The following is a 27,032-nucleotide window of genomic DNA, read 5'->3' on the forward strand; positions in this document are numbered from 1 at the left end:
TATGGTTTACACTACAGAGGAAATAGTTTATTGTTAAACTTTGACATTGTGTGTGTGTGATGCATTGATCAACTTATGCAATATTAATTTGGGAGTCATGATAAACGGAACACTTGACTAAATTATGCACATTTTGTCCCAAAGCCTGGAAAAGATTGTATATTGCTTGACCAAAGAAATAACATACGGTTATACTTTTTAGCACAACTACATACGGTTATACTTTTTAGCACAACAACTACATACGGTTATACTTTTAGCACAACAATCGGTTATAGTTTTTAGCAAATAAATATCATACGTTCTCTCTCAATCTCACTGCAAGTCAGACCAGTCTGCCGTTAATTCACATTTGCTCCTGATCCATCAGCGCTTGCAGGAGATGTTGAGTGAAGGCGTTCTAAACCATCCACAAAAAATTAGCAGATTTCAATGTCTCTGTCTTTCAGCATCAATATTAATTTATTTTGTAGCAATGCTCCTATAACATGACAATTTACTAATATAAACATGCGTAATATGTACGTGATGGACACATTTTGGACGCGGGGAAAATCAATTAGGCCTGTTAAAAAGTAAACAAATAAATAAAAGGGTAAATATGTAAAGGAATAAATAAAAACATAAATTGTTTAAACAAGCAACTGAATATAAAAGGCAAATAAATGCAAATAAAAGTATAAATAACGATATGTTCAAAGTTAAATACATTTTTCGAAATATATACGAGAAATAAATAAACTCATGTTTTGACTTTAAGTTAATTATGGTAATTGCAAATAAATACTGTTAAACTGTATTAAGGATAAAACAAGTCAAGAACTTTATAGCTGTAGTTACGCTATCATCATGATCCAGCACTTTTTAAAGGATGACTAAAAAGTTATTGCACGATAGAAATTGCGAAATTCGACTGGCACAGCCAAAGAGAGCCTGCCTGGAAAATCTATCGATATCACTCAAATGTAAGGATTGGTTCTGGCAAATAAACGTTTCAATGTTAAAGCGATATCATAATATTTATTATTTCAAACACAAAAAGGAGATCGTCAACTATTACGGCGACTTGATAAAGAAGACCAGAGTGCAAAGTCTGAAGCCCGAATGCGAATGCGGTACGAATTTTGATGTGACATCTCAACGAATAATTATCATGGGTTGCCATGTGCTGATCTCCTGCGAAACATTCGCTGCATGCGAAAGCAGCCCTTTGACGTCAACATTTGTATCGCATTTGCAGAAAGATTTTTTAGAAGTTAATCATCACAACCCTGCAGCGGACTCCTCCCTATTCTTTTCTCCACCTTCCCATTTTGCAAACCAAATGAGAGTTAAATGAATGCTCCTTCAATCTGTGTATTACAAACACTAACAACTTCCAAAACAACTAGTACGAAATGGCCCAGACTTTTGATTGGAAATTAGTGGAGGAAAAGATAGCACGTGACTTTAATTTACTGACCTTATCTAGATTCACATTTTTCAAACGATTGAAGGTATCAGAAAGTCTGGCATCTCAAAGTAATTATAATTTTATCAACCAAGTTTCTATCATTGTCATTATATAGACAATTAATCTGGTTGGAGCACTATATTTTTTACGCGATTGTCTAGATCCACCACCGACATTGCTGGAACAAAAGCAAGCATTATATACTCTTAACAATTCTTCCTTTTAAAATATTAAGCTTAGATTATTGACCTTCACAATAGTCTACACACACATATAGACTTATTTGTGTACAGTCACTAAAAAAGTATGACAAAAAGTGCAACTGTACTACAATTAGTTTCCAACTAACATAAAGTCAAAAAATTTCTAACATCATACTATTTCTAACCATTTAAAGTCAAAGAAAGTAGAACTATACACCAATCATTAAGGCGTAAAATACTTTAGAAACAAATCACTAAGCCAAAACCGGAATATTGATACTATATGTGTGCAACCATCAGAGTTAATTTACTCAAATCGCTTCAACCAACTTTAATAGTCTGACCCTTAAATTAAATAATCTTACATAGATCCGCATGGAGACAACTGCTTCAAAAAGATGAACAGATAATAATAACAACTCTTATTGGCAATTATTATATAAGATAGCTTATACCAAAGTTATTATTGCACTTCACAAAATCAATTCAAAAAACAAAACTAGCAATTATAACACACTGGATTAAATACATGTTGAGATTGCATTTGAAAGCATCAATTGTTTGTAAGGATCTGGTGTGCTTCAGAGAGTTGGCTCAAAACACACTATCGCGTTTGTTACTTTTGGGGATGGTAAGACGAGTAACGTCTCGGTTCGATCGTAGACCTCCCCTTGATGGTAATGTTGTGAGTATCGGAATGCACACAAAATGGACTGACTAGGAATTGCATGGTTTTTGTATCTGTTTGTCTTGTACCTTATTCTAGAGATTTTATGGCTGTCTCTTATATTGCACTTGATCTCCACGCTGTTTGGGCAGCCAATCATTGAATCTGCCAGACTTCCCTAAGAGCCATTTGAGGGCCATCTCGAAATATAATGAGTGGTGTTTTCACTTGTTTACACCGAGAGAGTAGGGCCTACCAAGTAGGGTGCCCAGTGCATAAAACTTCCTAACACCTTGATTTTGGTCTGTAACAAAAACGTACGTTTAGTTTAATAATAACATTTTTACCAAAGATCCCTGTAGGGTTGACCTAGAGTTGTTTGTTGCATCGGTATAGTATAGAAGACAGCTTGTGTGGGTTTCTTCACTGAGTTGTGTGCCGGTGTCTTTACTCGCTCGACACGTCGATCGTGAACTCCCCCGGCCCCTGCAATATTAGCCACAATCACGAACAATATTATTGATCCAGAACATCATGCAACAGAGGATAGTCTTGAATTTTGAGAAGGGTAGCGGATGAAAATACGTTTTTACATGCTTAAAATAATTTTCGTCTCATGATCTGTGAGACGAAAATTATTTTCATTACATCAATTCCCAAAAACTACAGCACCTCAGCACGTAATATTTTCAGGGAAGCTTTCTACTATCATTATATTCAAACTGTGTAAGTTTGGTGTATATCTGTGGACATTGTGTTTTTTGTCCTATAAAAGTTACATAGACCCTTTAAGGTACCAGCAGAGACGCGCCTCCCTCGGCCAGTATAACCATGGAACCTCCATGGTATAACACTCTGGATCAGCATGTCTCTACCAGCAGTGGAGAGCAGAAGACCGACGACTGGACACCATGATGATTACCCCGCAGTGCCCCGCTCTTTTACAATCAATAGTTTATCAAGAATTAACCACAACCGGCGGTTATGAGCTGGGGAGGGAGGGGTAGGGTGACGCAGCGGGATTGATAATCTCTAAGGGGACAATTTTAGATATAATAATAATAATGTTCATTTTTTTTAAGTTTATGATGGCATACCGTATAAAGGTATCCTTTATCTGCACACCATTTCTTGACGCATTCTGCTGCTTTTCTGACTGACTCCTGGTCCAGAGGCTTACAGTAGACGCGTATCTGCTGCTCTGAAAACTGCTTTGGGAGCATCCAAGAAACCTATGTACAAGGCACACAAAATGACCATATATTTTAGCAGTTCAGTTTTAAAACTATTCTAGTAAAATGTTATTCGAACAAACACTTATGATATTGACAAGACAACATCCAAGTCTTTTGATTTTATGTTATCTTTATGCCGTGGCTCTTACGTATACACATGTCCTGTTAATTTTTAATAAAAAAGACACAAAAGAAAGAGCCGCACTTTCAAACACAGTTATCCACTAAAATGACAAAGTATTAACATCATCTGGATGTTTGTGCAGTATTGAGGAGATTTAACAAGGAGCTGTTAGAATGATATCAACTGCGAACCAATACCAATACTTATTTAGCACAAGGTTTGTGATGGCACAATACCAAACACCAAGTTTTTCTTGGTCTCCAACCGTCAATTTCACAAAACTCTTCCTAACTTAAGACTAATCTTAGGACTTAGGACGAGTCCCAACCCTGCACTGTAGCATGCAGACCTTAAGATTAATCCTAAGTTAGGAAGAGTTACTCGTCCTAACTCTAGATAAGACGAGTCCCAACTCTTTGTGAAATCGACGGCTGGTTCTTACCTTCTCCTTCGCTATAAATTCTGCCTTGCCAGGGTTCTCCTTATAGTAGAACCGAACGTTCTCAATAGGATTCTTCCTGCCCATGCCATAGTCGAAATTCACGAGCTACAAATTGAATTAAGAGCATAATAGTATTAAATTGTAGTGTGTCATACGTGAACTTAAAATGTACAATAAATATATTTCTAAAACTTTAAGTGTAAAGAAAGAAATCAAAATATGCATTTTTTTCGGGAGCACTTTTTTTTCATGAGCGCTTTTTTCATACCACAAAATACAAAGATTGCCTGACTGGTCCAGTCGTGAGTTTACGAATGATAACCGCCCTTGAGCCTCATTCTTAAGTGTACAAAAATCAAGCCGTTAATGGTAACATAATCGGAATTGATTGTAAATACTTACATCGATGACCAGTTGCTCCTCTGTGAGTGGTGCACCAAGTTTCATGTTACTCAATATTTCCTCGACAAACGTGGGTATTTTGTCGTGAGGAAAAATTTCCTTAAAAAGTACAACAACAACATATTACTTTAATTAATTTAGAAGCTGGTGAGGTTTGTTTTCAGCTATGCATCCTTCATTACTCCTTTTTTAACCCATAATAAATAATTTAAAGGAACACGTTGCCCTGGATCGGACGAGTTGGTCTATGAAAAGCGTTTGAAACCGTTTGTTATAAAATGCATATGGTTAGAAAGATGTTTTAAAAGTAGAATATAATGATCCACTCAATTATCACTCAAAATTGCACGGCTTTTATTTTACGTCGCAAACTAACACGGTCGGCCATTTATGGGAGTCAAATTTTTGAATCCCATAAATGGCCGACCGTGTTTGTCGACGAGGTAAAACGAAAACCACGCAAATTCAAGGCATATTTGTGTAGATCATTGTATTCTACTCTTACAACATCTTTCTAACCATACCGATTTTATAAGAAACGGTTACAGAACGCTTTTCAAAGACCAACTCGACCGATCCAAGGCAACGTGTTCCTTTAACTCTAAGAAGAACACGGAACCTAGATTGAAAAAACATGTTTATGGAAACAGATTTTTCTTCAAATGTGTCAGAAATAAAAGAGATTAGTAGGCCTACCTTTTTTTTTGACCGGGCCTGCCCGATGTATTTGTAGAACTGACGTTTCTGGACCCTTTTCAGGATCTCACGTGACACCTTGAGATTTTCGTCAAGAGATCGCATGAGCTGAAGTATGACGTCATCAGTCAGCTTGGTGTACGCTACCATGTCATCAATAGCTTCGCCTATCGTCAACATGCGTCTACATTCCATCCAGACCCACCCCCCCCCCCCCAAAAAAAAAGAGACAAAAGTGGGGAAAACACTTCATTAAGCAGACTTTTAAGGAATCGGTTTTTTCCCCTTTTGGGAGGCATGTTTTAAACCTTTTAAAAAAAGAGTATTGTTTACCTACTTAACAATGAGCAAAAATAATGCAAACAAGGAAAATGGTAATTTCAAACCGCAAAGAGCAAACAACACTTTATTATGGACCAATAAAGCAAATACAAAAACAAAACAGAAATGATTTAACAATAAAAAGTCAAATAATGTTGTATGTTAGATTTAATTTAAACAGGATTTACGTGTATTCCCAAAACCATAATAAATTGATAAAGCCAGTGTCAATACGAACAATCAGCATGCTTTATGTAGGCCTACATAAACTAGATGCGGATATCGAGATTGACAAAGTATAATGTTTTGTCACCTTTTTATAAGGGAGGTTTTACGCTTGGTAATCACTCTTAAAACTAAAACGTAAAACTATTATCGTTGAAAGCAACTGATTAGTTACAAATCATTCTGTTTGTTTACTGCAAGTGAACATTAAATGGGTTTCAATCTCTTGAGATGAGATACTTTGTCTGTAGGTGTGGCGGCTTTTAGAAAAAAATTGGCGTGGAAAATTGTTCAAATAGTACTAATTTGTCCTAGATCACCCCATCCCCCACCCCCGTCTTGATGGGGAAGTCTGCTGCTTGGTCTGGGACTTTGTGGTCCCAACTACAACACTGGTATCAGTTCAAGACTCACCCTTCCTTCCCTTGGATTTTAAAGTGGTCTTTCGCCTCTACAAGTGCCTCGACAGTCCTAAATAAATCAACCATAATGTTATCAATCATAGTAATTTTTTAACGATTTTCAGAAAGACCATAAGCGAATCAATTGTTTTGTTTGCCTAAAATCTGATACAACAAGTCTCACATGGTACCGCCGCATAGCTGCAATGATTTACCCATGATCACATACAAACTATTATATTAATGTACAGTTGCGTTCATATGAAATCTTGACGTTTCCACAGGCAAACACGACACGATTGGAAGGTTTGTTTGGTAAAAGGCGATTTTGGAGAAAGGCCTGTGGTGACACCACATTGGGTGTGTCGTTATAGTGGTGACCGGTTCTAAGAAGAACCGGAGGTTCGTTGTTGCTACTCTCACACTGGGGAAAATATGCTAGCGAATGCACGCTTTACCTACAGTACCAATGGCTTTCCAATGGCTTACCAATGCTTATGAAAATTGATGGCGAATTACCGTCTTCACAACATTCGCTGAATAATAGGAAGCGCTTCGTATTGCCCCTCTCACAGAATGGCGAATGTTCTTGCGAAAATGAATTTGAATTTCGCGTTGAACTCGTCCAAAATGGCGGTTGGATAGTGAATACTTTCATCTCGGTCTCAACCCTCGATCGTCCTCGGTCGGCCCTCTCCTTACCAATATCTTACAAATATATTACGAATGCTTACCAACGCTTGCCAAATGCCTTAACAAATGTTGCCAACGCTTACGCACGGTTTTACCAACGTTACCAATCTTACGAAAATCGACGGCGAATTACCGTCTTCGCAACATTCGCTGAAATTTACAAACCGGTTTGTAAATTGAACGATCTTCGTAGAGGTGGGAAATAATTTGTGAACGTTCCGAATTTGTTACCAACGCTTACAAAGACACTACGGGTACTGTTGCGAAATTTGAGCGATAGTCAAATATTTCCTTGTGTTAGCATATTCGCAAGCATATTCGCCGTGTGAGAGCAGCATAAATTGACCGATCTTTGTAAGGAGGTGGAGAATGACTTGTGAACGTAGTGAATTTGTGGCGAATGTTGCGAAGTTTGAGCGATTGTTAAATATTATTTCCGTTCGTAAACACATTCTCCCTAGTGTGAGAGTAGGATTAAGGTGTGAAACAGTATGTTGCCTGCCATCGGGAAATGCAGGATTTTCAACCGAGAATGGAGGGTCAAGAGGGACTTCAAGGTCAAATATAGTTTTGTGATTTACTCAATTTCAAATAGACAAAGTCGTTTTGAAAACATGTACAAAAAAGCCACGGTCTTCATTGTCAGTTCATTTTCTAAAAAGAATTTTCAGTTTATTCCTAAAATTTGATACTCAAACAAAGTAGCACTTAATTTGATTGTGTGACTAGCGCATACAATCATCTGATTTATCGTTTGGATAATTGCTGTCTATAAAATGTCGCTCTTGTTGAAGCAAAAACAATGTCCAAGTTGTGAAAATTAAACAGATCATAGGAACAGCTCTTTGAGACAATTATTATTATTGGTGTACTTAAAGTTACTTGTAGCTTTCATAATTTGACTTTTAGAATCAAACTTTGATGGTGCCAAAGTTAAAAACCGGTGACATCATGATGACGTCATCGAGACGTCATTAAACCTTACTTTTGAAGACTCTTCCGATTATGTACAAAATTCAGTTGCTGGCTCACGTATATTATGGTTAAAAATTGAAGTTTTTAGTTTGAGCCGGAAGTCAAGGTCATCCCAATGGGGTCATGTTCTGTGTATCATGTTTAAAATTGTTGCATACTTTCAAAATGATGAACAGATTTTAAAATCTAATGTGTTGTTCAGATGTTTAAATTTCTAAATATTTAATTTCAATTTCAACAAGCTTTAAACGGAGGTCAGGGTTAAACGCGGTTTAATGTTGTGTGGCCTGTGTTTGAAACAACTAGGTGTCAATTTGGAGCTATGTGACAGAGAAGAGTTCCCAGAAAGAAGATGGAAAAGAAGATGGGGAAGAAATGCAGAACAAATCAAGAGGTGTTTGTGCAATCCTAAAGACATTTTACACAATTTAAAACCATTTTAAGTAAACCATCGACCCTTCTTCACTGAACTGTAACACTTGAAAGTTGATGTTTAAGCAAATCTCGATCTTAAAATAAAATGCAAACAAATTTTTGACCCTGTCCCTGCAAAATATTTATATATCAAGAGCTTGCCATTAACTGAATACTCACATGATTTCAATGATATTTGCTACTTTATGCTGGTAGGCTTTTCGATGAAGACTGCGCCGTGTGCCGAACAAATCGTACAAATTCTCCACCTCCTAACAACGGCAAACAAAAACTACACAAACTGTTTGTAAAACTAAATTTTTTGACCGAATGCAAAGGAAAATGAAAAATGGCACAAACAGGAATTGTTTATGAAATACATGGCATTTAAAGTTAGTACATAGCAATACAAAAGGCTCCCATTACTGAATAAATACATCAAGAGCTTTCATAATGGTCAACTATTTAACATCGAATAATAATGAAGTCTTTTACTCCTATAAAAAAGAGCAAGTTTTGGCAATACATTAAAGGTTCAAGTACTTGCCAAATTGCAAATATGTACGACTTTTTACTTTTTGCGAAAATTGCCATAAAAGGTTGAGGTAACGGAAGAAGAAGAGAGGAATAAAACAGAACATTAGCTGCAGTTAAAGTCTTTTTTAAACATAATTTATGCTGGACAGTATGGGATTGCAATGTTTGGTTAGGGTGTTTACGGACACATTTACTCAAGCCTAATAAATAGTGTCATGTTTTTTTGCACACCACGGAAGTGTCGTGGCTGAGCGGGTAAGAGCACCGGGTTCAAGCTCTGGTGTTTCTGACTAGCGGAGTGTGGGTTCGAATCCCCAGCAGTGAAACTTGTGTCGTTAAGCAAGACACTTAACCATTGCTTCGTCCTTCGGATGGGACGTAAAGCCGTTGGTCCCATGTGTTGTGTAACGCATGTAAAGGAACCCATTGCACTTCGAAATAAGAAGGGGTTCGCCACAGTGTTCCTGGCGGTGGCTGCTGTATGCACCGTAGCACCTATAAACCCTTATAAAGATGCTTTTTGTTGTTGTTATTATTATTTTTATCTCAAAGTGGTAGGTTTTCGGCTGTTGGCTGTTGGCCAAACACAAGAACTCTCTCAAAGCATGACAACTTCTAAAACAAACCTTTTCCCTTGAACAGATCATTTTAACGCCACTCGCATCAGTACTAACGCAGGAGCATTCCATGTAACGATCCCAATCAAAGCTACAGGCGATGCCGAGGTGGTGACAGTCTCTGAGGAAGTAGTCCCACTTGTCAACGTCAATACCATTTCTCGTGTTTGCAACGATCTCATAAAGGAAGCTTGGCCGTCTGGGGTGGGGGCTTTCCTTCTGCGGTGGAAGTAAACGTGACAAAGAGTATGAGATGTGTTTCTTAGGGATGAGTGACATTGTACATTTGAATGACATTTTCGCTGCTGCACGTTGAAGGTTTCGAGTGAATGCAAATTAGAGTTTATTTCCTTAATTTGTCCACATTCTTTACCGTACTATTTTTGTGAAGTGGAAGGTTGTTTAAAACCTTTATGGAACTACAAATTATTTTTCTTTAATGTTTAGTGTGCATGTATGCACACCAAAATTCAAAGAAGTTAAAATATATCCCTTCAACTCTAATATTATGAGGTTTTGCTTTGCTGGCCTGGTTTCTTATCAGGTTGATGATGATGTCCTGAATGGGAGACTTTTGAACGCTAGGTGGCAGCAGACTTACAAGGTAAATTGCTATTGTTAACGTCGTTCTGAGCATGCGCACATTACCGATAACAATAGCTTTACCTGGTAAGTCTGCTGCCACCTAGTGTCCCAAAAAGTCTCCTATTGGATAAATCATCAACACACCAAAATCCATCTTGTTGCTCTCTGCTAGAAGATTTATATATTGTTTTACTATACCTCATACATATTCATGACCGAGAGTAGAGTTCTCATTGGTCCATTCATCATTGCGTGTCAGGTGTTAATTTTGCTAATTACCAAGCGCGCACGAATAGCTCCTCCCCGGGAGCTATTTTACTTTTTCTTCACGTCAGTGTATGATGCTCAGCGATGTGATACGTCAGCGATGGGATACGTATTCAATCCAATAAGACCAATCCTTCACTTTAAAGATATTCCCTAAACAAGGGGTAAAGGTACCGTATTTTTTTTTCCAAATGCCAAACTGTTAACCAAGTGCTTAGCTATAAATACAAAACTCAAATGCATATGACTCATGATTGTGGCAGAGCAGTTTCCTTCTTTTACCTTCTTTTCTTCCTTATCTATCAGCTCTTTGATGAAGGTGATATCCTTCTCGTCAAGATCAAATCTTTTAAATTCTCCCTCCAGTTGATTGACCTCTATCAGATGATCAAACATAGCCACCGAAGTTTGCTCATGCTGAGAAGGGGGTGGGGGCAGGGGGTATCAAACAGAATAAACAAAGCGTTACTGTGGGAAGGTCCAAGGGGAACCATAGAGCTATATATCTCTATGAGGGGAACATAACTGTTTTAGGTACACAATAATTGGCTGGCTGTGTTCTTTGCATACTCCGTCGTATTTGAAGGTAACATAACTTTGAGAAGTATAGTTATCAAAATGTTACCAGGGTACACCCTCGGGGAGGAAAGGCAGCCTCGGCTTCGCCTCGGTGTCATTTTCCCCAACTGGTCGTGTACAAAACACCATGGACCTCCGTCACAGCGTGAAACATTGTAAATAGTTCCCACACACACTAGTATACAAATATTGACTGCTTCGAGTGCTATGGTTAAAACTACTACTCCCGAGGTGATCCCCGGAACGTTATATTTTCCCGAGGCGCAGCCGAGAGAAAAGGGAATGGTTCGGGGATCACCGAGGGAGTCGGAGTTTTAACCATAGCACGAGTTAAAACCGTAAATATTTGTGTCTTAAAGGAACACGTTGCCTTGGATCGGTCGAGTTGGTCTTTGAAAAGCGTTTGTAACCGTTTGTTATAAAATGCATTTTGGTTAGAAAGATGATTCAAAAGTAGAATACAATGATCCACACAAATTTGCCTCAAAATTGCAGGGTTTTCCTTTTACTTTGCAAACTAACACGGTCGGTCATTTATGGGAGTCAAAAATTTGACTCCCATAAATGGCCGACCGTGTTTGTTGACGAGGTAAAAGGAAAACCACGCAATTTCGAGTGATACTTGTGGGGATCATTGTATTCTACATTTAAAATATCTTTCTAGTCATATGCATTTTATAACAAACGGTTACAACCGCTTTTTAAAGACCAACTCGACCGATCCAAGGCAACGTGTTCCTTTAACACCCCCAACAGACTATTTATCATCTTCGTACACGTAACGTTCGTAAGCGCGTTTCAGATACACAGATGCACAGCTGATTGGGTTCGAGGTTGGTAAAAAGACGTATGGGTACTGCACGGCGTGTGATAGTCGTCGGACTATCACACAGCAAACGATGCACTATCACACGGCCGCCGTCTAGTAAAACTAAGACATAATCATGAGACGCGCTCTAAACCAATGAAAATTCAGAATATTAGTAAGGGATGTCACTGTTATAATCGATAATCATAGAGCTATATATATATTGACTAGAGCGCTATTAACTTGCTCTGCGTTTTGAAGCCACCCTGGGCGCAGACATGTTTGATATGTTGCGTGACTTAGGCCGTGTCCGAATTGGCGACTTTGGCTACAGCTACGTCTAGATCAGCGCGTCTGCCAGTGTTGAAAAATATGTGGAAGTCAGAAAAACAGACGGCGAGCACTATAACAAGACAGCGTCATTGAACAGCATTCGAGCAGGAATTAAAATCTGGAATCAGGTGAGCCAAAATAGTGTTGCTTTGATCAAGTCCTCAGCCTGATATAAATAGTAATAATAATATTGGATGGCTATTTTCGGGGGTTACAAGAATATATTGCACTTGCTATGACAATTTTTATTGCACTCGTCTTTGACTCGTGCAATAATATTGTCATAGCTCGTGCAATATATTCTTGTATCCCTCTCAAAGCCATCCAATATTATATAATTATCTATAATTGATGTGTTCCTCGATATGCAGCGCTGGCTTGGTTAGAAATAATGTCAAGCCTTGACTTACCGGACGTGATTTCCCAACTGCTTTAGTGAAGCGTTCGAACATGTGCGAAAAGGGACCATGTCCTGAGTTATCGGGATGGGAAATACAACGAAATTTAGTAACCAAAGAAGTTGTTTCATTTTGAAAGTTCTTCATAAGTGACAGATGTTTCTCTGAGCCATAAACTCTGCTACATATAAATATATGTTTACAAAAAAATGAGGACAAGAATGTTCCAGATCAAGCCAGAAACACCATAGAGAAACCCCTTTTCTTCAAGATAAATGTACGTGAATCGTATTGCGTGGATTACACAATTTATAGGGCCCCTATTTAAACTATTATACTCTCTGAATGTAAAAGAGTGTAAAACACCACTCTTTCCGTTTCGAGTTGTCCCTTTTAAAAATGGCTCTGTAAAAGAGTGGTGATTATTTTACTCTTTTAGAGGGGATGCACTCCAGGACAGAATGAAAAATCACTTCAAAAGATGCAAACTTCAATCTAAAAGAGTGGAAGGCCACTCGAAAAAGAGTTTTCCCTCAATTGCTCTTCAACGAGTGCTTTTTGTTTCACTCTTTTGCATTTTATAGAGAGTACGATTACAAAAGATGAAGAAAGTGTTAATGGCTGCAAACCCCAAATGGAAAACCCTTTATCAGGCAGTGCTATTCTTATCTTCCTCAATGGTGAATTTGATCATCGCCTGCGTCTCTTTATCAAGCTTCCATCTCCGGTCCTGGCGGATTTGTTCATGGAAGAGTTTGAACTGGACACCATCGAGAATGCTGATTTTCGTCCCAACCTCTGGCTTTGCTACGTTTATGACAACTTCGTGATTTGGCCCCCAACGGCCAGACAACACTTCATCAGTTCCTGCAACACCTCAACACTCAGCATCCACTCATCAAATTCACCATGGAACAAGACGGGACCAAATCTCCTTCATAGATGGTCACTAGAATAGCATGGGACCATCGCCCAGCGCTGCCGCAAGCCAACACGCACTGACACATAATACCTATAGTCACAGCTCTTCATTCCACCATCCACGCTTCACTGTCTGCAACACGTTGGTCCGCCGGGCCTTCAACACCTGTGACCAAGGCAAGACATCGCTATAGTACAACATAACGGCTACAAGACATCCAACCACAGCAAGCCCAAGCCAAAGGTCCCCCAAGACTTATTCATTTATTTTTTGTATTTAATTTAATTTACAATAATTCTCTTTATTTCTTGCTTTTTTTATAACTGTTTTTTCGTTAATGTTCTTTCTTGTGCTTTTGTAACTTTGGTTTGTTTGTATTGGTCGAATAATTAATAGTAATAATAAAAGACGAAAGACCAGAGCTAAGGGCAACCATCACCCTTCCGTACATCGGGCTTGCATTACAACGCATCTTTCACACAGCACAAACTGAGTGATGGACTTTGGTGCTATATTAGAAGTAACTATAACTACACAATTTGCATTAATCTTCTCACCCAAATCATAGCAAAGGCCAGCAACGTGCACACACAGAACATCTTTGTCAGTTATGCCGAGCTCCGGTTGTGTCTGCTGAAGCTTGCTGCAAAACTTTCTCGCTAAGTGACCCACACTGTTTTTGGCAATAAAGAAATAAATATCAAAAACACATCAAACATTTAACAAAATACTGAACCTCTAACAAATACTTTGCTATACATCTAGCTTGGAAGTCTTACAAGACAGTCTGTATAAAAAACAGAAGGATTAATATTTCGATAAATCTGAACCACGGAGTATAACAACTGCGCCAATAAAGTATCTATAAACCCGTGTTAAAAAATGATAACTTTCATGAAATTAATCAGAGAACCAAAGCATTTTCGAGATACACAACTGTGGCCCTTACAGAGCATATTTTATGCTGTCACCCTATTATAGCAAATTAGTTAGCAATATTCTTACTGCACTTCACTGCTTATGTTTCACTTAGTTACCTGTTCATGTTTGTTGTGTTGTCATTTAGCCTTCGAGAAAGACTCTGCTAGGGTCGAAACGTCAGGCCATTAACTATTTTTTGCAATATTCTTATCATAATTCTTATTGACAATAATAGACTAGTCTTCCATTCAGTTGTTAATTGTAATGTCCTCACCCCAACGAATGCTCAAATCTATTATGAGCGGCTCCTGGAAAGACTAGATAGCAAAATCCTAGCTGCTTTATGTAGCGTAACCTCTGGAACTCTTCGGTGTCAATGATCTTGACGCACAGCGGGTGCATGTCAATGTACCCATGAATTGGATCTTTAAATATCTGCCAGAAAATAGATAAAATTTAGTCACTATAGCTGGCATCGCGACTTGATTATAGCCCTGCAGGCATGTCGATATTTCTCAACGTGCCACCCGTGGATCCAGTTGGGGGGGGGGGAGGGAGGCAACGGGGCCATGAAAAATTAAGTATGTCCATATCCAAGGGCCCAATTCTACAGCTCATTGTTTGAAGGCTTATTGTTCTGTTTCCTTCATCAACTATGCTTCTAACATAGGTCTTAGATTGTACCACAGACCATCTGGGATGCAACATTTTCCAGGAAGCGGGCCCCGGACCCGCCCCGTATAGAGGCGAGCGATCAACTTCACAAACCTTTTTTTTTTTTCAACTTTGAAACGTTCAACTGCCAAAGAAACAAACCTTCCAACCATCTTGATAAGCCGTCGGTGTTTCCGACATCTTGGAGTCTGCCAAGGTGACGATTGCTGCACTCCTGAAATTAAGTCTGACAAATAATTTTGTATTTATTTATTTATTTTGTTCAGGGGGGGGGGGGGCTAGATCAATCTAGCCTATTGTGACAAATGAGATTGCTCAAACACTGTGATGAATACTTATAATTAATCTCAATCCATCAATACGTAAAGTCTCGGATATTTCAACAGTTTTAATATTTAAACAGTTTTTTTTATTTTATTTGTTTATGCATGTCGCCCAAAACAAAAGCCACTCTAGGTAAGGGCTAAAGGAAGAAAACTAAGACATGCAGAAACTCAGTGGAGCGGAAGGTAGGAATTGACATTCCTCTTAAAAGATGGAAGATTATAGGATGAAGGGAAACATGCACCAGGCAAGGAGTTCCAAAGAGATGCAGTACGAGGGAAAAAGCTACTGGAGTAGCTCTTTGTTCTACAATCTCGGCACAGCCACAAGGATGAGAACAAGCAGAAAGTCTGGTCTGGCGCTCAAACACCCTGACAGGAGGAACAAGGTTGGATAGACTGGTGGAACATTTACCATGGAAATATCTGTAAAACAGGCAAAGGCTCGCTACAGACCTTCGGTGAGAAAGGGGTTGCAGTGTAGATCCTAACTCTTCTCCAACCAGGTTAACAATGCGCTTATGCACCTCGATCCAGTAAAGATAAAAGGTAGGCAGAAGCTCCAGCCTAATTATAGCAACAGTACTCCATGAGGGGACGTATAGTTGTCTTGTACAGGTAGAGAGTAGCCTCAGGAGGTAAGAACTTCCGAGCTCGAAACAGACAACCTACTCGCACGGAAGCACTCTTGTGGCGGCGATTGTTATTGAGTCATGTGCAAACTGAGTTTGGACCACAGTAGTTACCACGAGATTGAAATTAACAATTAGGCCTACAGTTTGGTAAAATTCAAAAGATAATCTCACCTCACACTTTCCCAAGCAAATCCTTTGTCGGGGCTTCAGAACTTTTCAAGATATTTTGTTGCTCTATTTAAAAAAGGGTAATGCAAAAGTACCGATTTGATTTCCAGAATAAAAACGATGCAAGTTCAGAACCTAATTGACCTCCCGCATATGACGTCACAAGCTCAAACAGTGAAGCGCTTTGGGATGCACTCCGGGTGTGGAAAGCGCTATATAAAAGGGGTTATTATTATTGTTGTTATTATTATTATTATTATTATTATTATTATTATTATTATTATTATTATTATTATTATTATTATTATTATTATTATTATTATTATTATTATTATTATTATTATTATTATTATTATTATTATTATTATTATTATTATTATTATTACTATTACTGCTGCTGCTGCTGCTGCTGCTGCTGCTGCTGCTGCTGCTGCTGCTGCTGCTGCTGCTGCTGCTGCTGCTGCTGCTGCTGCTGCAGTGCCGTCATTATATGATGAGTTGTGAAGACCTATCATTTATTGGGAGTTGTGTGTTCTTTAGGGAACTAACTTCATGATTCTTCATGATTCTTTTTTAATCTTCCCTTGTTATTAAGTGCACTTTACACATTACAGGAATATAATGTGTAAACGCTTTTTGGTTTACATTATTTCAATTTTTTGAAATATTAACAGTTTACACTTAGCAGTTTAATATTAACTGCTAACACTTAAATAAAACAGTCTACAAGTGTTGGTTATGAGATTGCTTGGCAGTCTTGGTATTGGTTCTTGTACAGTTCATGTGTTGATAATATTCAGCTTAAAGCCATTGGACCCTTTCGGTAAACAGTATTGTCCAAGGCCCACACTTTGTGTATCACAACTTCTATATCAAATAACAAACCTGTGAAAATTTAGGCTCAATCGGTCATCGGAGTCGGGAGAAAATAACGTTAAAACCCACCCTTGTATCCGCGCATTTCGCCGCGTCATGACATGTAAATCCGTATTCTCGATATCGAGAATTTATATTGTTTTACTGTTTTCTCAAAAAGTAAAACATTTCATGGAATAATATTTCAAGAGAAGTATTTTACCACTCACTTCTGTAAACCCTGTAAGTTATTTGTAAATCTGTGAACTTTTATTTTTGTTTCTGTACCGAAAGGGTCCAATGGCTTTAACAGGATATGAAGAGTTCTTGATTCTAAACAATACTCTTGAACTTCACCCCTTCCGGACTCTAAGAGTAGTGGCCTCAATTTCCTCAATACAAACGTCGGAAGGTGCGGCGTCCGGAGCCTGTGAAGGGATTTTTTTGCCCGGTTCCTTTACTAATTTCCTCGGCTTTGTTTTATATATCATCTGGTTTCATTAATTTTGTGTGATCTTCAGTTTCACCATAGTCTAGAAAATACCCAAAGGGCACTATAGTGTATGTTTTTAAAATTGCTTTTCTCTTTTTGTTTGTTTGGAATGAAATTGTAACAGATAGCCCATGATTGCTGCCTGCCTCAATTATAACAGTTGTTCAAAGCTCATTCTTTGGCTTAGAAAATAAAACTTGGTTAACCATTATTTTTTGTATGGCTGGATTTCCATGTGGCGGATTCACATAGGATGAAAAGTAAAGGACAGTTGCAGAGCTCTGTAAGACTAAAATGAACACTATTGTGTTGCTGTTGAAGTATAGGCTATCCTTTTAGTACAAAATGTATACCTATCATCTGTATGCATTTAGGCAATGGTTGCGTGTATGGCACAATATACAATTATGTTCAAGAAACCTAAAAATGAAACAACTTCCGCAATCAATCATGTAGCCTCGACTCAAAATATTGTTTGTTTAGTTCCCTTGACCCATATGAAACCGCAAAGAGGAAGTATCATATCATAATATGAAGTGTTTTTTTGGCTACTGCTTTTTCAGCCTCTTTCAATATTGGAGGACTGGTGTAACCGGCACTGCTTGTAATTCGACATGCACTGCCATAGTTGTTGGTGTGACAGTTCAGTTCATACTTCTGTTGACTTTCAATACATTTCCAAAAGTACTTTGTATGCTGAGGGTGGTATTTCAGGAACTACTTTTTTCTACGCAAAACACATTAAACTGTGGTTTGCGTGTATTGCAAAAACAGTGTTGTCAGAAGTAAGAAACTTATAAAATGTTAATTTAACACATATTTATATAGAATTAACTATTGTGTTGTTTCGATAACTTTAGATAATTATTTTGAGTATTTATTTCGGTATCTAGGCATATTATGTGACAACACCCACAATTGCTTAGCGATGTGCAATTCCATTTTTACTCAAAGAAATCTTTGCAAGGACTGTAGGATTTACCGACAAGATATTATACAAATAAAATGCATTCAACTTAAGAGCTGGATCATTTCGATACAAATGACAAGTATGTGGAAGGGACAATATTGGGAAATTGTAAAGGTCAAACAATGAATTCGGACAATCTTGGTTGTAGCCTAATGATGTTTTACCTATACCATAAGTGCCTAATTAACCATACTGTTGAACATGTTATGTACCTCGTACCCATGTTAAATAACTAAAAAAACAACTATTCAGATCGACCACGAGTTTGCATGTAATTTATATTTTGTCGATAGCATCATAGATCGATACACTCTTGTCATAATATTTATGGAAACAAAGGCTTACTGTTTAACTGTTTATATATACGTAAGTGGTGTAGAATGATTTGTTGTTACAAAATTATCAAAAAAACACGTATTTGAAAAAAAAAAAAATTAAAAACCCCAAAGCGGTCAAAGTGTATTCGCTTGTCTAGCCGTTGCAACTGTCAAATCGAAGTGACATTGTCGCAGTGTTGTACTATTATCCAATGGTGACTGGTAAACGTCATCACATGGGCCTATACCACCTAATGCATTGTCAGATTCATTTGGAACGTGATCGTGGCTTAGCCTGTAGTAGTAGAGTATACAATTCTTCCAAATTTGATCTCTTTGGAGTAACTTAATGCGTACATGTACATCATTCTGTCTACTCCCTCACGACGTGCAAGCCTAGATAGCAAGCACCGACGTCTCTAGAAAACCTCCAAAACAAAGTATCAACAAAGTAGAAAAAGGGAAGTAAGAGAAATACAAATATTGAACATGAAAAAATACCGTTTTTCTTCTTTGGTAATAGGCCTACTTACATTTACTGTGGACATAGACATCAACCCCAAGCCAGGCCAACAGCTACTGGTGTGCATATAGGCTGCGCCCTGGCTAATGTATTGCCGGTCACGCCCTTATAATATCACTACGCCAATGGACGATGTGACATGTGATGTTACTCGAAAACCATAGCATATATACCGCCGGGCTAAACCCGCAAAGTACACGCAATTTTACCATGACTACGCTTCTTTTTGCCCGGCGGAACCATAGATATAGAATTAAATAGCATATTTTATAACTCATGGGTGAAACATGACGTGTATAGTGTTTTGTCAACAGAGGGCGGTCACTTTGAACGTAAACATAGGTCATAGTTCAAATAGATCTAAACGTTGGTTGAGTGTTAGCGCAAACACCATGATTTTGCAACCAAGACTAATTGGAAAAGTAGTCCTGTAAAAAAGTAGTTCAAAACAAACTGTAAAGTCACGTGCATTTATATACTTTCACTTTACGACTCGTTGTGCGCAAGTACGTTTCCTGTACGGATAAAATGCATTTCCTGCGATGTGTTACAGCCAAATCAGACACTTCGTTGCAGTTTTATTAGAGTTTATTTCGTACCACTGGACCGACTTGAAGCAAGTCTATAATAATAAATCCCGGCATTGCGTGGAGGGGAATTTCCCAGTTGTGCAATGCATTGTCTGGCCTTAATGTAAAAAGTAGTTCCCCTATAATCGCTCAAAGTTATCCTTAAATTAAAACTTTAATCATTAATGTGTCTCATACTGACGTGTACATTTCGGTCTAGCAAATCAAGCATTGTTATTGATATCTGCTTGGAATTGTTTCGGAGAAGTACCCAATCTGCGCGGAAGCTTATTGTGGTAAACAGTCCGGAGCATGTACAAGTACATGTACACATGGAGGTAGAAGACAACAGTTCAAGTTAAAGGAACACGTCGCCTTCAGATTTCACAAAATTTCACGTTTGAGGGTGTTTCTTATACTTATTTAGAGTTGTTCTTGCAATTAAACACATTTAATGTGTTGTAATTAGTGAATGGTGTGTGAAATGTAAACACACCATTTTGCTGTCAAAATGGATCGCCGAAAAACACAGATTCAGCTCATTGCTCTACGCAAAGAGATGATTGAAGACACGTCCAAAAATAAGGAACGGACACCTCGCCAATCAGGGTAAGAATAATGTAGTGGGACATGGACTAGCCGACGAGAGAGAGAGAACGGACCGTGATTGTTTATACCCAATGCAATGTTATTGTTAGTTATTATTGTGGACATGACACGTAAATTCACAGCCATGACAGCCGCAGCACTGAGTTGTGAGAGTACATAAATGTACATGTACTATGACTAGTTTACATGTAATTTTGTAGATCTATTCACTCGGTGCATAGCTGGGGGTGGGGATTTGAATCGAGTGTCCAGCGTCCTAATGACTTGGCATAATTTACCCTAATTTACTTTGATGCTACAATTAAAAGAGTCGTTTATCTGGCTGGGAAGGGGAGGACTTTTGTAAAAATTGTAGAAGTACATTTTAAAAATACTAAATAGTACAGATTTATTACATGTTTTTTGTATATTATTAACAGTTTACCCAAAATGTTGTACCCAAGTCAACTCGTACCCAAGTCAACCCGAATTCTTTCAAAGAAGTGTGACCTTTCAAACAATAAAAAATAAAATTGTCGAGAACTAATAAGTTATATCAATGGTTATATGAATTTCTTGTTGAAGGTACTATGTGAGCAGATGCCAGGACTTGGCGTAAACATCTTGGAGACCTCACCAAACCCTAGACCCAGTAACTGGGGCGCTGTACTCCTTTTAAACAATTTTTGACTTCATCTGTCGTACTAGCGCCCCAGGGAACGGCACAGAATTTTAACAAATACCCTGTTTTTCGCGACACCCAGCCACAAAAAATGCCTTAAAATGACAAAAAGACCAAACAAACTAGCTCAAAAAACGCCTACTCTATTCTCGATACGTCTAGGATGTAACATCAGGCATTTAATTGTACTCACGATCATTTTTTAAACTCCAAATCGATGATTTTTAACTCCGCATCGTGGAGCGATTGACAAGTCTGCGATTTTCGGATGTGTATAACGAAACATGGCGTCGCGGTGTATAGACCTTTCTTTTGTTGATAAACAAACCGCCTTGGTTGGCATAGTCGGCCGAATGTTAGTAAAACACTCAATCGTAAAAACAGATGTTTTAACCAAATTCAGCATTTTCTGCAAACTTTCAATAAAAAAAAAATACCTCTCATTATCATTTGTTTTGTTTTTAACAAAATAAACAAATTTGGTTACATTGTTACCAAAAATAGCGATCTTTTCTCAATTTGCACTTACGGCTTTCCATAGTTTTCCAATCTGGGTTGGCAAAAACTCGGGCTGTGACGTTGCAAAAGAAAGGTCTATAGATCAGACGGTAGTCGCATCACGTGTCTTCGGTTTGCTGGTGACGCGTTGTGGGTGGATGTCCATCAACGGCTGTTTAATGCTACACTTGTTACAGGCGTTGCAGCGAATGCTATACATTGTACACTGGGATGGGTACAGGCGCTGCAGCTAGCGAGTGCCCACGTGCGTTCAATCATGAGCATATAGAAGTATGGTGGCCCTGAAGGGACATCGCATATCGCAAACGTGTGCGCATACGTATGCAATGTCGTGAAACAATTCGCAAATATGTGCGCACACGAATGCAATGTCGTGAAACAATTCGCGAATATGTGCGCAAACGTATGCAATGTCGTGAAACAATTCGCGAATATTTGCGCACACGTATGCAATGTCGTGAAACAATTCGCGAATATGTGCGCACACGTCTGCGAATATTATTTGCGATGTCGTGAATTTTATTGCATACCATGTTGCATACCTTTGAATAAAATGTCTAATGATCTGGGGGGTTTCTTTCCAACAGTGAGATAAGCGGTAGTCATTGCAGCAGTAGTCTTTGTTGTGAGGCAAGCGAGGCGTGTGGTCGTCCTTGGCCTGGTGCCAAGTTCCTGGGTATACACATGCTTTACAGAGGGAGCCTGCTGTAGCACCACAGTACTCCCTAGATCGGTAACAAATTATCCACAACTATGACATCATCCTAATGGTATGCAACATGGTATGCAATAAAATTCACGACATTGCAAAACAAATCGCACTCGTGTGCGCACATATTCACGATTTGGTTCACGAAATTGCATATGTGTGCGCACATATTCACGATTTGGTTCATGAGATTGCATACGTGTGCGCACATATTCGCGATTTGTTTCACGACATTGCATACGTGTGCGCACATATTCGCGAATTGTTTCACGACATTGCATACGTGTGCGCACATATTCGCGAATTGTTTCACGATATTGTATACGTGTGCGCATATATTCGCGATTTGTTTCACGACATTGCATACGTGTGCGCACACGTTTGCGTTATGCGATGTCCCTTCGGGGCCACCATATAGAAGAGTTTGCGGTAACACCATGTTGTTCTATAATGCTCATGATTGAACGCACGTGGGCACTCGCTTGCTGCAGCGCCTGTACCCATCCTGTCAAAGCAGTCCAGTTTTGTTACATGATATTTTGATCTGTCCGCCCCCCCCCCAAAAAAAAAAAAGGAAACAAAGTAAATGTGTAAACAAACATTTAATAAGGAAACACAAATTTAAGCTTTCATTCATTGTAGTTACTTGTAAACAGCCTCCTTCGCCAACGTTGCATTACCAAAAAACTTAACACTGAACAGCCACATCCCAAATTTTAATAACATCATGTCTTTGACCAGCAGCCGATTTAACAAAACTTTACGCAACTGCGTAAGTCCATTTGTGTAACGTTTATGGAGCAACTTGCGCCATTAAAATTGCGCAAGTGGACTCACGCAGTTGCGTAAAGTTTCGTGAAATCGGCTGCAGGTAGGTAATATTTGCAAAAATGTCACTTTAATGAATCAACATCAAGTGCATGGGTTTGATATTCCATATACATGTACAAATAACCAATTTTTATTTTGTTAATTGTTTCAAAAATGTTTGTGTTTATATTTGAAAAGATCTTGAGGCACCTTGTTCTGGACCACCATTAGAGTTGGCACGACATCACAGGAATGACATGTACACCAGGGGAGCATGATGTACACAACAAATGACTTTGCCACCCAGCCAGCCTTCACAGACAACATGTGTTGTGTCAGAATGGTACTGGAAATAGAGTAACACTACCTAGTTACTGTTTGTAAAATCAGGAATATATTTCCAGATAGTTTCAACTTTCATGTACACATGATTTATGCAAAACAGGTTTTACAAATGGCAATATTTCCTGTTTTCAACAAGTAGATTCTTATTCCTAAATTAACACATAATGTCAATATTTCAACTTATTATTATTTTCTTTTGCACATTAATTATGTCAACAAATCATTGAATGTGACGTGAGCAGAGTTTGTTTTCATCACAACGACATAATATGATTAAGTTTAATTTGAAGTACATGGCCAATTGTTTATACAATCATCATATTTATTGTATTATTTATTTGAGATTTCGATATTTTGTAACAAAAAACACACTAAAACAACAAATACAAAAACATAAACAATCTGTATTCAAATAAATTTATCTGAAATATCTTTATTCTGTATTCATAAAGAGACATGGATCATAGATGCAACAAGTTTGATAAACACAGTGCCATTTCAAATTTTTAACCTTAACCCTTGCAAGTATATTTTGATTTCAACCACATGCCTATTATGAAATGCATGGTCAGAATGTTTTAGAACTAGTCATATTGTTGACTAGCAGACCAAGTTCGAATAAGAAAAAGTTTTAAAGGAAAACCACTCAATTTCAAGGTATACTTGTGTTGATCATTCTATTCTACTTTTAAAACATCCTTTCTATATGCATTTTACAACCAAATCACTTGATCTAAGGCATTGGTCTCTCTAAAGGGACTTTATACCTTAGATGTTGGTAATTACTAATTTGTGATCATAAAACTCACTTGATAAAGTCTACATGATGAGAGGCATGTCAAAGGACTTGTTTCTATACTGCAATGGTGTTTTTTTTCACTGTTTCTTGCAGCTTATATTGCCAAATTTTGCCCAAATTGTCACAGGTTTATTAATGTATGCATAAATATTGAGGAGATACACCAACTATTACTAAGGATACTGCATGGGACTATAGTGTTCTTTGGCAAAGGACAAATATAATTAATGTTTGCAAATACATCGTGTACTGCTGTGAATTGTAAAAACATTCAATAAATTGTCCATATTTTTTTATAAAGTTCCTATAAATTTGTGACAAAGATTCTCTTTGATTACATACAAACTCTAGAACTTGCCAATAATGCTAATAATGCATTGACCTTATATCTTATGCACACCTGTACAGACAATTTTGTAGCCAAATTGTGGAAAGTGGAAAATCTGGATTTGTGTTTTGCTACAAGTTCTTCTGTTGGTAGTAGTAGTGGTGGTGGTATGGGGGGGGGGATGGCGGCTGCGGGTAGAGGCCATTCTTGCACCATTAGCAGTAAGCTTGGGCGACTAGTGTCGCACTCCAACTATTGAATCCTGAGTCGAGTCGCGACTATTGTTTTCAACTATTCGGTTAAACGTGCTACAAAAATAGTTTAAACAAAATTGCGTCTACCTGTTTGGTGAACCAATTTAGTCGCTCATGACTATTCATGACAACATAATTTACTTACAGAACACAGTCAGACATCAGTGACACAAATCTTCAATCTTTTCCGCTTGAATTAGACTATATTGTGCTTGCGGCACACATTGCCACAGTGCATCGTGATAATTAAAATTTTGTTGCGACTAGTGTCGTAGTCGCAACTATTGGATGGAGGTGCGACTAGTCGATTAGTAATTTTCACTGGTCGCCCAGGCCTAATTAGCAGAGTTTTCCTGTCCTGCGAAGAAGCTGGTTGTCATCTAACCGTGCTTGGAAAACTTTTTTGATGTACGTGTACTCTTTCTTGTCCATAATGGCTTCAATAATCACATCACCACCCAACTTTCACTGTGACCTTGGAATCAAGTATCAATACAAAAATGTTACAAAATAATAAAATTGTTCCCCGTTTCTGATTTTGTTTTGTAATTTTTGAAAAGAGTTCTTCTAGACTATGGCCCTTTTCGAAACCACGGCTTTGGCTTTGGATTCAGCTCGGGCTAGCTTGGCCCCGCAGATGTTTGGACAATACTGAGCGTGCTTTGCGTAGGGATTTAGACAAGGGGACGGAGTCTGAAGCCGAATCCATAGCCGATGCCGTGGTTTTGAAAAGGACCTATGGAAGCTTCATTTTTGTGGACAAGAGTATTAATTTATTTTAGCTTTCCTTGCCAACTACCATTTGCAGTATGTGCTCCCTGTTCAGATGCATCGCACCGTAAATTTTGCTGTCAAATTATTCTGAGCAATGTAAACAGGAGCTACCTAAAATAGTCCAAGACCAAGGTCAAGGAATTACATCCCCATAATAGACATAAACATTATTTTATAAAATAATGAACGTATACCCCGAAGAAAGGATCATGTTGGCAAATAAGACAAGTGACATCATCTATCCTATGGCGATGGACTAATGTAGTATTAGTAATAGACACCACTGTCCTGTTGCCCTGTGACTCTACATACGTACATGCAAACAGCATAGAGAAAGGACAGAGAAGTAAAGTCCCTGTAATTTTGTATCTAAAAACGAACTGTGGGGTATAGGCCTATGTGACTCGCAATTGCATACTATACTTACGCGGTAAACACGGTAAACGCCTCTGACATGTCTGAGCAGATGTTTTATTGAGAGGATGAATTCTCTAGCTGTAGTTTTGGTGTGGGAGGTCATGACACGTCCATTTTCAACTCCACTCGCTAGTTAGTATACGGGGACTAGACATTCTTTCGTGTACAAAGTGTTCGCATTACTAGACTGGCCCCGCTAAAATCCTACATCGTACGAGCAAGAACGGGAAGTTCACTGCGTCTGGGGAGGTCTGGCCGCGGGGGATGATGGCCCGCTGGACGGCAGCCGCTCGGCCCCGGGACGTGGGCTGAACTTGCTGCTTAGATAGATTAATAAAAAGTTAATTCAACGTAGGCCCTTTTATTTTTGTTCATGAACTGTTTTTTTGTTGTTGGAGTAACAATGGAGGAAGAGATAGATACAAATGGGTTCGTAAAACTGTTAATAATTGCTCAGTCGTATAGTTCAACGGCTGCGACTGGAAATAAGACTAGTGAATTCGGCCATTTATGGAGTCAAAATCTTGACCCCCATAAATGGCGGAGCGTTTTGTTTCGAGAAAGTTAGCAAAAGTGAAGCAATTCTAAGACATGTTTGTGTAGATATCATTATATTCTACTTTTTTAACATCTTTCCAACCGTAATCATTTTACATCAAACGCTTGTCATAGCCCAAAAACGCCCAACAAAGCGCAGCCCGAAGGCAACGTGTTCCTTTAAGGCTTGGGAACTTCATCATTGTCTTCCACCCTATGTTATTTAAAGGAACACGTTGCCTTGGATCGGACGAGTTGGTCTTTGAAAAAGCGTTTGAAACCGTTTGTTATGAAATGCATAGGGTTAGAAAGATATTATAAAAGTAGAAAACAATGATCCACACAAGTATCACTCCGAAAGAGTCTTTTGACACTCACAACATGGCCAGCCGTGTTTCTTCGCGACGTAAAAGAAAAACAGTGCAATTTCGAGGCATGTTTGGGTGGATCATTATATTCTACTTTTTAATTTAAAAACCGTTTCAAACGCTTATAAAGACCAACTCGTCCGATCCTGGGCAACG

The 27,032-nt window shown here is 38.4% G+C and overlaps 1 protein-coding gene and 1 long non-coding RNA gene across 5 annotated transcripts; both read right to left on the bottom strand.

Annotated features, from left to right (window-relative positions):
* LOC139934621 (deoxynucleoside triphosphate triphosphohydrolase SAMHD1-like) lies at nt 1-21,290 on the bottom strand. Of its 4 annotated transcripts, none has more exons than XM_071928917.1 (15): nt 21,210-21,258; nt 16,023-16,085; nt 15,035-15,119; nt 14,493-14,653; nt 13,855-13,970; nt 12,388-12,449; nt 10,540-10,674; nt 9,415-9,624; nt 8,432-8,523; nt 6,183-6,239; nt 5,223-5,406; nt 4,527-4,625; nt 4,125-4,229; nt 3,421-3,555; nt 1-2,809 (listed from the first exon to the last, which is right to left on the bottom strand). In XM_071928917.1, exons 3-15 carry the CDS (start codon nt 15,071-15,073, stop codon nt 2,771-2,773), a joined length of 1,434 nt encoding a protein of 477 aa, XP_071785018.1. In that variant the 5' UTR covers nt 15,074-15,119; nt 16,023-16,085; nt 21,210-21,258; the 3' UTR covers nt 1-2,770. The 4 variants fall into 4 exon arrangements, with proteins under 4 accessions (XP_071785018.1, XP_071785017.1, XP_071785015.1 ...); XM_071928916.1 differs by lacking the exon at nt 21,210-21,258 and adding an exon at nt 19,188-19,218; XM_071928914.1 differs by lacking the exon at nt 16,023-16,085 and having other exon boundaries at nt 21,210-21,290.
* A 2,522-nt stretch (nt 21,291-23,812) lies between these two features.
* Nucleotides 23,813-26,109, bottom strand: LOC139934622 (uncharacterized). The gene is made up of 2 exons (XR_011785720.1): nt 25,982-26,109; nt 23,813-25,255 (listed from the first exon to the last, which is right to left on the bottom strand). It is a non-coding gene; the product is annotated as an uncharacterized lncRNA (long non-coding RNA).
* Between the last annotated feature and the right edge of the window lie 923 nt (nt 26,110-27,032).

Source organism: Asterias amurensis, chromosome 3, assembly GCF_032118995.1.
Source record: "Asterias amurensis chromosome 3, ASM3211899v1".
Taxonomy (NCBI): Eukaryota; Metazoa; Echinodermata; class Asteroidea; order Forcipulatida; family Asteriidae; genus Asterias; species Asterias amurensis.

Coding starts and splice junctions, on each gene's coding strand:
- LOC139934621 (XM_071928914.1), bottom strand. CDS start 15,073: ATGTCGGAAACACCGACGGCTTATCAAGATGGTTGGAAG. Junction 14,654..15,034: donor CTTATCAAGATGGTTGGAAG/GTTTGTTTCTTT, acceptor ATTTTCTGGCAG/ATATTTAAAGATCCAATTCA. Junction 10,675..12,387: donor CAGTTGGGAAATCACGTCCG/GTAAGTCAAGGC, acceptor CCCCCTTCTCAG/CATGAGCAAACTTCGGTGGC.